Source organism: Orbicella faveolata, unplaced genomic scaffold, assembly GCF_042242905.1.
Source record: "Orbicella faveolata isolate gen_17 unplaced genomic scaffold, um_ofav_v1 contig_36, whole genome shotgun sequence".
NCBI lineage: Eukaryota > Metazoa > Cnidaria > Anthozoa > Scleractinia > Merulinidae > Orbicella > Orbicella faveolata.
The window spans coordinates 1,421,726-1,433,411 of NW_028301565.1; the positions used below are offsets into that span (position 1 = coordinate 1,421,726).

At 38.7% G+C, this 11,686-nt stretch overlaps 1 protein-coding gene across 2 annotated transcripts; it reads right to left on the reverse strand.

The window, feature by feature from the left end:
* Positions 1-19: 19 nt before the first annotated feature.
* LOC110053821 (protein lev-9-like) lies at positions 20-11,679 on the reverse strand. 2 transcript variants are annotated; one of them, XM_089274801.1, is made up of 16 exons: positions 11,548-11,679; positions 11,293-11,433; positions 9,138-9,305; positions 8,657-8,956; positions 8,048-8,218; positions 7,597-7,791; positions 6,532-6,711; positions 5,817-5,990; positions 5,281-5,460; positions 4,567-4,746; positions 3,872-4,039; positions 2,870-3,049; positions 2,393-2,560; positions 1,439-1,722; positions 836-971; positions 20-521 (listed from the first exon to the last, which is right to left on the reverse strand). In XM_089274801.1, exons 1-16 carry the CDS (start codon positions 11,588-11,590, stop codon positions 169-171), a joined length of 3,021 nt encoding a protein of 1,006 aa, XP_089130927.1. In that variant the 5' UTR covers positions 11,591-11,679; the 3' UTR covers positions 20-168. The 2 variants fall into 2 exon arrangements, with proteins under 2 accessions (XP_089130927.1, XP_089130928.1); XM_089274802.1 differs by lacking the exon at positions 11,548-11,679 and adding an exon at positions 11,043-11,159 and having other exon boundaries at positions 11,293-11,351.
* Positions 11,680-11,686: the final 7 nt, after the last annotated feature.

The window sequence follows — 11,686 nt, forward strand, 5'->3', positions numbered from 1 at the left end:
TTCTACATTTTAGACATAATTCTTTGTTGTAAGATCTTTATCTTTAATGTTGTCGCTATCGCGTTTTCGCTGACATGTCTATACAACAGACTTCATAAATCTCTACATTTTGCCATCGAGTAGTCCTGCCGTTAGCCTGGGCACAGTGGCATTAGTACAAAATATTTATTATGAGCAAAAATCTGGTATTTTGACGATACGAATCTTGTTTAAATCACTCTTCCAAATTTCATCGTTACTTTTTATGGTACAAACTGAATTTGATATTTGTTCTATTTTGCCCTCTCTAATTTGGCCTGGTGAAGTTGCATCCTCTGCAAGGACTAAGGTTCCTAAAGCTAATTCATGGACGTTTGGTTTCTCATCTAGAATGACGTGTGCCCTCTTCATTATTACGCTCTCTGTTTTCCCGGGAAGAAAGACTTCCGTGTTATACTCCACATCGATGTATTCTCCTACAAATCCACGCTGATATCTACCGTTTTCCTTGATAAGAACAGCAGAGCCTCGCATAATACAACCTACAAAGAGTAAGAAATGCGATGAGCCTAGTGATCCTACCGTGTTTTAAGGCTTGACGTATTAGAAACAAGGTTTAATAGTTTGTAAGGAAGGATTGCTTGCTTAGGGGGAGGGGTTATGTATGTAACAGTGTGTACCCTCAAAATATCTCAAATGTGAAAGCGAGTAGTCTGCCGATGTTGAAACTTCCACCAGGTCTCCTAATTGCTTCACCGCACTTCCATCAAAGTTGGTGAAGCGATCGTAGGATAAAGAAGGCCTTAGGGTCATATATACAAGGCTTTGTCTTCGTCAATAAATTATAGACTCTTACCTTGGGGAATTCCACAGCCATAGACTTCGGCCCTTAGACAAATCGATTCCTCATCTTTTAACACTCTGATTCGTACAGACTGAGCAATAAATGGATGTATTGCTTTTATTTGTTCCTCTTCTTTACTATAAGGTGGCTGTCAGATAAAACCAAATACACATATTAGAAGTAAAAATTCTGTTGAAATTTCTTTGCAATGTCTTTAAAATGGATTGATTTTACAAAGATAAACAATTTGCAGCATTCGATTACAACTATCATTTGGCTCCATTTCTCTTCACTGCTCCCTGCCTCCCCTTTTTCCTTCCTTCTTCCCTCTCAGTTAACGTAGACGCGAAGTCCCATATTGTAATAAAGTTGATGTGTTATATGCTATTCTCATTTATCGTGTTTATTTAACTATTACATAGAGCACGAGTCGGCGTTTAAGATTAAAATGACTTAGCAACGATGTTTAGACGTGTAAAAGTTCGAAAAGTCGAGAATGTCTAGTCCTGTTGTTGTTGTTGTTTTTTATTCGCTTTTTTCTCGTTTATATTTATCTCGTTCTCATTTAAGAATTATATAGCTTCCGTTTTCCACAAATGATAAAGCAAGTTTCACCTTTTCATAATGGGAATTCAACCACGTTTTGAAAATTTGGCCTTTCAAGATTATACTTTTGATCTTGTATTCGCTTTTGAGTTGAATTCTTGCTCCAGTAATCTTATATTTTTTTGGCAAGTCAATCTGAATAAAATCAGCCTTTCCCTCCTCTGAGCACCAATAGCTGTCTCCACCAAGTCGGCCATGATGAGCTGGATGTTGAACTCTGTGACTGGAAGCTTTGATGGATGCGTCTGGGATCATTCTACTCTCCATTCCAAGAGGAAGCCCTGTGCCACAATCTTAAATATTTGAATAACACTAACATGAGCTTCTAAAACTCCAGGACAAAGACATTAGAATGATAGCAGAATGATAGCAGAATGATAGCAGAATGATAGCAGAATCAAAGCCAAATTAATCACACAGGCGCACGTAACCTAAGAGATCAGTCAGAGGGCACATTATTGTACACAGGCGAGAAACGGATTAATTTGCAGGGATAGGCTAAAGAAAGAGTTTATATCGAATAATCCAATTGTAGAGCTCCGCAAGGACAAAGTCTGAGGAAACACATACATAAACGTACAAAAGGCAATGGACGGGAAAACGTAAAGATGGATGTGCAGATGGATCACTGAATGCAAGTGCACGAAATCTCATAATTATCAATGGACTGGCTGACAAACGGTTTAAATACGATTAAAAGCGCAGATTCGTTCCTAGGATTTGGGAACAGTCTTCTTTGAAATCAGACCAAAAATGTCAGTCTTGTAATGCTTGCTCTAACTTGGAATTCTAACTCAAACTCCAAATCAAAATTGTATGAAGTACGCTATTGAGCAGGGAGTAACGGAGCACTGGGTCTGGACGCCTTTTATGACCAGGTTCTTAAGTAAATAAATTCAAAAGAAGTTCATATATTGGAGGGAAAAGAAAAGTACATTTAGTTATCATTGGTTAATAAGTTACCTCGGCATGTTGGCAATGCTTGGTCCCAATGCCCATTGTTGCATTTTGCCTGAGAGGAACCTTGTAACAAACGATCTCCTAAACATTCAAACTCGACAACTGAGGTATGATTAAAAACTCTTCCAATGGTTTGTCCATTTTCTGGATGACCGAGATCAGGGCAGGATGCTGTGAAACATGAAAATGAATCAGAGTATGAAAAGATTACTACGTTTATATAAAAGAGCACCAGAATAAACATTCACAATTTGAAATAGGATTGTCATGGTTATATCAAGTTCCTTGTATAAAATCATGCCATCCCAAATAGTATACAGACACATTTTCGACTAAATCGCAAAGTTTTTAAATCAAAATTGACAAAGTTGTAAATGGTTAAATTCAGGAAAGGACAGTCCACCCTTAGACTGATTTCCGGGATGAGAGGGGTTAAAACAAATTGCACAGTTGAGATTGTATTTATTACAAAAGGTTTACCTAAGCACTTCGGTATTTCTCTATTCCACTTCTTGCTTTTGAGACAAGTTAGTTTGCCGCTTCCCACCATGGTGTAGTTTTCACTGCACTTAAATCGCACGAATCCTCCGACAGTAAAGTTCTTTTTGACTTTCGATTTTCGTCCATGTAAAGGACTTCCTGGATCTTTACATGAAATAACTGAAAAGTAATTAATATAATTTTATAACATTGGTATGAAGGCATAATAGGTAGGCATAATTTAACTTGGTTGCATTTGTAATGACATAAATAGCAGTAAAATAATTTGCAACGAAGAAACAAAAAGTTAGATAAACCATAGTTAACTGAGAGAAATGGTTAGGAAACTTGGGAAAGTTTTTTTGTTGTATGTTTTTGCTTGCTATTTTGGGGGTTAACCCTGCACAAAACTTGGCAAAATACAAAAGGTGGTTACGTGTGCTCATACAACTAACCAATAGAAACATTGCGATTACGTAATTCATGCATAGTCAATTAGCATGAGACAAAAAATGTGCAGGGTCAAGGCCCTTCCAACAGGAATCTTAGCCTGTTTGTATGCTTCTGTGATATTTACCGGCCTTCCTAACCATTAGCCTCTATTAACTATGGATAAACATGGTATCATTTTTAATAAAAACATGATTGAATAACGAAAGGCATAAGGTGTTGTGAACCAGACCATGCTTGATTCTTCAGTTGAAGAACCTCCAAACACAGTATACTTGATTGTAAGGAAAAGGCGTGTAAAAAAATAGAAGCCTGGCTTAAAATGCAGCAAAATGCTTATGAAGGTGATAATCTAGGCTTTAAATAGCGAGGCGTATTTTTATCGTATTTCTTCTTTTTAATAGGATGTGCCTGTGAGAATTATAGCTAGATTGTAGTTGCACTCTGGCCTCAAATGCAAACTAGGTTCATGCATCGACCTAAAGTGTGTTAAATAGCTGTTTATTGCTCCAACACAATTAGCAGAACCATTTGCATTCTAGATGTACATACCTTTGCACGTGGGTGTTTTGCTTGTCCAGTCTCCATTGTTACAGCTGATGGTTGCGTCTCCTTCAAGTTCATAATCCTCGTTGCATCTAAAGGTTACCGATTTAGCGTGTCTAAAGTCATCTCCGCTTCTGTTTCCATTGCCTGGCACTCCGGGATCAGGACATGGAGCTAAAATTGCATTATATATTTAACATCAATACTTGGTCTTTTTAAGTGTTTTCGGTAAAAAAAACAAGCAATAAGTTTAAAGACGTCGGAGCGCAAGTTGTGCAGACCCCACCATCAAAACCGTTGTCTCTTTGAATTAAACTTGAGATTACTATATTTGTGCTAGCGAAGAGCTAAAGCTCAATCCAATCGCGTTTAATTGACCATATGCTAGGTATTGAAAATATAAATTCTATGGTTAAAGTTTCCTAAAAATAAGTTTCGCTATCAGGCTACAGCTTCGACAAATAGTACGGAAGGTACGAATGTATTATGAGTGTTAAAAGTGTTATAAGTCTTGTCACTTGCTCTGGTAACTTTTAACCAGATAACCATTTTAGTTGTTTGCATTACTTCTAACCCTGGTTAGTCATCCATTTGTACTTATCTTCATGTCTTTTTGCGTGCCGGCAAAGAAGCTTTACGGCGGGTGATTCCTTCAGCCCCATTAATGAACCCAAAGCAATCTAAGGTCCGTTTTGACTTACCCCAGCATTTTGGTGTTGGCGAACTCCAATCTTTCGTTTCTTCGCAAACGATCTCGCTTTTTCCTGACAGCGTGTAGTTATCTTTACAAGTAAATTTCACTGAATCACCATAGTTGTAACCATTTTTCACGTCAGCTTGTTGACCGTTTAGAGGAGTACCTGGATCACCACAACTTACGACTGTGAAGAGATAAGTTGGTAACATGGAGAGACTTGTACAAAAAGTCACTGACATGGCCTGTTGTCACAGAAATTGACACCTTCGATATTCATTCGCTTTCATGCATAGGTACAATTTCGTGCACGTATTACGTTGGGTTGTAAATCACCGAAACTCGTAGCGTAATCATGACATTGGTACTGAGCACCAACGAGGGGCACCTTTAAGCTCCTTTACTCACGTACAATAAAAGTTGGCAATAAACGTTGACAGTTACTTGTGATAATACATTTGGTGGCTAGTCTGACGCATCGCTTTGATTCGCCCCGACCAAGGGACTCTTCAGAGAAATTTCTGCTCGGCATACTCGCAATGCTCAACAAGTTTCCAAGCAGAAAGGTCCTTGGCTGGGGCGAAACGAAAGCGCTGCGTCAGACTAGCCACGAACAATGTATTATCTCAATAAAAGTTAACATGTATAATGTCTTATGGTAAATGCAGATATTGACTGAAGAAAATAACACTTGTTAATATATAAATATATTCCTACTTACTGTTACAAGATGTTGGAGATCCACTCCACAACCCATTATTGCCACAAGTCCGGATCTCTGAGCCACTGATCTCGTAACCTGTCTCCTTACACTTAAACCTGACGACACCATCGACTTTCATGTGGGTTTCGAGAATTTTTTCAGCCTTATCAGGGGTTGGTAGCACTCCACAGTCAATTTCTTGGGGGGAAAAAGTAAGAGACAGAATTAAACGTATAAATTTTATATTACAGAATTAGTTACTTGTAAACAGGAGTTATTCGTTCAACTAGCTTAAAATTACTATAATTTTGTGTAAAAATCTCTTTCAAGATACAACAAAAAACAAAATAAGATTGATTTTCTTGTAACTTTCAAAATAACAACATCAGCAGCAGCAGCGACAACAAAATACCGTAGAAATGTTTTTTGCAACTATAGGCAAAATGAAATAAATTCAAAACACACACGCAAAAAAATGAGGTTAGACTAGCCACGCTGACAACTCTATCACTTTGACCTTGAACGCTGTAAAGTAACATCGTCAATGTATTTACGTTCACAGGTTGGCGACCTCCCAGTCCATCTCTGGTTCGCTTGGCATTGCCGGTACTTGTCTCCGACCAGTTTGTAACCATGATTACAATCAAAATCGACTCTGCTTTTGAAGGTAAAGATGTAAGACTTCAGCTTGCCGTTTTCAGGGATCCCAGGGTTTCCACAACTTTTTGCTGAGAAAGAAAATATAACAGTGTTCATCGTTGTTATTTTAGAGATATCTCTGGGGACACCGTTATTCCCTGGCACGAGGTATGTGGAAGAACATTTATTTAGAGAGTTTATTTAACAATCGATATAAACAGCCTTAAACAATATTGAAGACATGTCTAACATAAAAGTAATAAGTCTAGCTGGAATTGTAAGTATGAATTTCATTAATTTCGCTCCCTTGTATCACAACGTTCTACTACTACATTCAAATCATGACAAAGAAATTTGCGCTTTATAAATTTCAGGGTTCTAGGCAACTGCTTGTGATTGGTTCTTTACTCGAGCGCAACGTGTCAATCCAGTGGCAGCCATTGAAACAGGGACACTACATGCTTCTCAGACAGGTCGTCCTACGTCTCCAGAGCTTGAATTGTCAGAATCCCTCGGTTTGAAGGAGTTCTACATGAGATAAGTTTGTTTTGTTTCATATCACTGAAACCCTGTTCTAAACCACAAAGAATTATAACTAAACACGTTTGACAAAATTAGTTTTAGACATACGTGAGCAAGTAAAAGAAGGGCCAGTCCATCCTTCCAAGCTACAACTCAGCAGTCCTATCCCTGTGGAGAAGTACCCACTCTTGCACCTGAGGAATACTTTTTCCGAGTACTTGTATGAAGATTTCTTAGATCCTCGTAGCTCAGAATTTTTCGGAAGTTCCGGAGGGCCACAAGATGGTACTGATTGAAAAGATCAAAAATTGAACGTTGTTTAAGCACCATTCTAGGAAAAGTCAGCAAATTTGGAGCTGGCTGTTTTAACGATTTTAAAGTTTAAAAGGGTCAAAGATACCCCCAGTTTAGTAAAGATCCCGAAAGATCAGACTCGTGGCGCAACTTATTCCATTCCCTGTCAAGGAAATAAGAGCTACATCGGGGAAATGAAACGAAAATTTTCCACCCGGCTCAGGGAACATCAAAAAGCGGTTGTAAACAAACACTCGCATAAGTCAGCTTTAGCGGAACATTGTTTACACTCTGGCCACATACACCATCTCCTAGGAATCTTCAAAGATTTTACGTACAAGCACAAATTGGCGCAGCAGACGTATTTTAGAAGCATGGGAAATTAACACTTGTAGGAATCCGCTGAACCGCGGTGATGGCATGCATTTGCCGCACGAATTCTTAAATTTAGCCCTAAGGGACAGGACATAATTAGCTCCGATTTGCTGATTTGCATAGTATAAGAACGTGCCTTCTTACAAATTCCTTGTCACTTTCCCATGATGAAGGCTGAAGTTTTAGCCGAAAAGTTGAGACTTTTACAAAATTTTTACTAACATTTTTACATTTTTTTAAACCAGAGTAACGTTTTTCAATCATGGACCCCAAATTAAATTCATCCATGAAAGTAGGTTTTGTTACCCGATTTTTTTAACTGTCAAAGTAAACACACTTTTATATGGGTTTCGTAGTCATAATGGTTTTTAGTTACAAACTGAAGATGTGTGTTACCATCTTGGGTAACTCGCTTCCAAATCTGACAGCCAAATCCTTAGAATTATGTGTTCAAAGCTGAGCAAGCACAATCACAATAGCTGCTAAGCTTTTTAAAGTACTCACATACGCATTTTGGCTTGGCTCGATTCCATTCTCCCGAATTAGTGCAAGTAAGATATCTTGAGCCCTCCATCTTGTAACCTGGGAAACAGTTGTATTCCGCTCTATCTCCTACTGCTACATAATCCTCATCGAGATTTCGACGGAATATCTGCTTATTTCCATTGGTAACACCTCCTGGATCCTGGCAGATGATTTCTATTAAAGAAAAATAACATACTTGGTTGTTAAACTGCCAGAGAAGCATAATTCGAACGATTCTGCAATGAAGGAACTGCGACTTAAAATTGGCTTTGGGTTTCTTCCTAGCTGAGTTTCGTCGATCGTAGCTGTCTTAGCCTTGCAACGTTTACCTCTTCATACCAGGCGAAGGCGAGATTTTTTTTCAATTACATATATAATATAAATCATGACCAGTGTAAGACAAAGTTAGAGCCAGAAGATCGATACTTACTGCAGGATGGTTCTGTTCCGTCCCACCTCCTTATTCCACGACAAGTCCGTTTCTTGGACCCAAGCAATGAGTAAGGTTTGTCGCATTGGTAACTGACAGTGGACCCAAACGTGGTGGAGGAATATTGTCGTCTGCCATTGTCTATTTCTGTTGGTTTTCCACAGTCTATGGCTATAATTTCAATAAAAATATAACTAAGTTTTGTTTGGAATGAACTAGGCACTTTTAAAAGCTAATTATAAGAATGTGTCTGTAGGGAAGTGGTTAGAAAACCAGACTGGTATTGGGTTGTGAGTTCGACCTCCGTCGGGAAGTCAGATTTTTTCTTCTACCCATCACCAAACTTAAAATTCACCATCGTTCATTATTTATCTGCACGCAGGACGTTGTGCAAGCTGCTGATCCCAGCACTTTGCAGGATGCTTGTAACATTTGAACCCAGTGGATTTATGTAGGTCGTAGTAGCTCCGTAGTTAGACCGTCCGATCAGCATCCAGGACGTCATAGGTGGGAATTATGACGGGAACTTTGTCTCTCTCCGGATCCCGTGCTCGCGAAAGGCTGAAAATTCCCCCTACACGCGCAACGCACGAATTCAGAAATACAAACCTTTCGGAAGACAGCTGTAACCACAGTCCCCATCACAAACGCATTCCTTGTCTTTACTACAACTGCCTGAATCTGGATTACATGACTTTCTGCAGTACCGGAAAGCTTGTTTATTAGTTCTCTTGCATGTGCAGCTTGGCTTTACTTTGTCCCAAACTCCGGTTCTTGTGCATGTTAAGGTGTTGCTCCCTTCCATTGTGAAACCTGGGAAGCAACTGTATTTTACCTTTTTTCCAGATTCGAAGCCATCGTGAGATTTTTTTCCATGTTGGATGTTGCCTGGGTCTGTACAGATCAGCTCTAAAAGACAAAAAAAAAAAATACCCATTTTTTGGCAGCGGAAATTTTTACCTTTGTTTGATGTTTGAAAGAACCATTGAAAGAACGAAGGAATGAAATGAAAGTTTAAAATGTGAATGTAATTACTACTTTAACAAAAATTATACTAAACTGTAATAAATTTCGCACACTATATACTTACTGCAGGTTGGCTTTTCCCCATCCCATTGACCGTTTCCTCTGCAAGTTCTCTTCTTGGAGCCAAAAGCTATATATGGAGAGGTGCACCGATATCTTGCAACCGAGCCAAGCGTGTCGTTTTTGTAACGGACCCGCCCGTTGTCTATAGTTAGTCTTGGGCAATGTAGATCTGGAATAGTCGAAAACGACGTCCTTTTTTTCAATATCTCAATATACAATCGGTTTTAGTTATTACTGTAAAAATACTAGTAAAAGAATGCTTTTGGCCAGAAAACCAATACAGAACACGGGTCTGACGATAGCATCCTGCTACACAGTCCATATGCTCTACCACAGCTGATCAACCACACCTATAAAATCTACAACTGGTTGCAAGGTTAGATTTTTACTATTTTGTATGCCTTCACATAAACATGTTTAAACAACGCAAGCTGTATTAGGGGAAAGTAAATGAATTAACATTCATTGGTGAAGAGGAACGGACAATAGACGAAGGCCTATTTCACGAAACCCAATCATTAATTTAAGTCTAAGTGTTTGGGATACATAACTGACTTTATGTAGCTAAGGTATATTTTAATATGTAAATAGTGTCCCCAAATAGCCGTTTTAAGCTATATACCGTTGACACTGAAATAAAGTCGTTCATTCATTCATTCATTCAATTAAAGACACCTAATATAACCGTTTCGATAACGAAGACTTGTAAAACTGGAAGTTAAAACCAAAGGAAAGCAAGACGCTGTCTATAATTATTTTTACTATTCGTCTGAATGCGTAGGACTTTGGATAATAGAAATACATGAATGATCACTTCTTCACTTGTACATGTTCACTTGGACTTTTAAAATATTTGCAAAATCGCGAATAAATGCCAAAACATTGCATATCTATCTGGAAATTGAACACCTTTATGCCAAAAAGCCTAAAGGTCAAGGTTAGAAATCGAGCCCAAAAGTAAAGGCAGATATTCCAAGGGCGTTATGGTATACCTCACCCAATAAGCTATTGTGAACTTGCCTTATTATCAGTGTATGAATTTCAGGTCAGTCTCGGCAACCAGGTGGGATTTGTTAAATAAGTTTTTCAGGTCTAGTTGCAATATTTTTTCTCGATTTATAGTGTACCAAATTAGCACAGGAGTACTGAAAAGCATGACACGAAAAACAGTTTAGTTACATCTCTCTCCACTTTTTTTCTTTTTTTTTTTTTTAAGCAAATGTCATTACACGTTCCCGCAGTCTAAAAACGGTATAACACTACAGCTTGTACAATAGTAGTACTTCATTTATACCAGAAGGCAAAGGTGGCAATGTAGAAATCAAGTAGGTATGTTGAAAACAAAGCGCAAGAATGATAATTCCAAATGAACCTGTTTTCATTGGTCTTGCAACGTATCTGAACATAAAGAACCCCCGCTGGGACTTCCATGTAAAAAGGAGGGGTGCAGGTCGGAAATTTTGAAAGGAAGCCCTAAGAGGCACCAAAATCCTGTTTTGTAAGCGTGGCATTAAATCTTTTTCAACCCCCCGGGTTCAACTCTAAGAGGTACTAATTCAAAAGAACACATTATCTCCTATTATATGTTTCTCTTTTCGTCTCAATACTCTAAAAGGTACCCAAAAGCTCCATCTTTTGAGGATGAAGACCCTAAGAGGTTCCAAAACCGAGTTCATATATTTATTTTATATGGGAGTCCACCTCCCCCAGGGATGAGACCATATGGCGTGACACCAGTGTGAACGACACAGATCAAATTTTTAATAGAAGAGCCAGAAGCCGAGAGGTTTATCGCGATAAGGTAAAAAAAAAGAAAAAAACAAAAAAAAGAAGCTGTGAAAACCGTGGTGAGAGGATTTTGAGCGATTAAGTCAAAAGGCCAGAGTCATCAGAGTTTCAGTCTTACCAGACACGCTGAAAGGAAATGACGCCATACATGGCGCTAACGCAGCTGAAGCGAATATTTCTTCGTCCATAGACGCTGTTGAGCAGAATTGCGTTCATCCTTTCCATTTGGTGAATTCTAGAACAAGGCAGTCAGTGTTTTGACTGGTGTTTTGTAGACAGGTAACCATAACGGCATAACAAAAAGAGATGACTGTGCTAAATCTCAAATTGTGTAAAATCTGTTGCACACGTAGGAAGGAATTTCTTACCTCGTTTGACGCAACTGTAGCCGCAATCCCCATCACACACACAGTCTCTGTTACCTTTGCAGTCATCCTGAGCGGGATCACAGGGTTTCGAGCAAACTTTGGGCTGGCGATTTGTACGAGTGCAGTTCTGACATCGAATGCCTAACAACAAATGTCAATGCAGCAAGTTACATTACGAGGGCTCATGATTGCAACATAGTAATTTAAGCGTCCGATTATGTTAAACTTAAGATCATGAATTCGTAACCCAGTTACCTTGAACAGCGAAAAAGGCAAGAATAACCACTGCGTATTTCATTGTTTTAAAAACGCAACTCGTTACGACTGTGTGAAACTCACACAGGAAGTTTTATACCCGAGACGTCGTGGGTGCTACTGGCAAAGCATCAAGTTT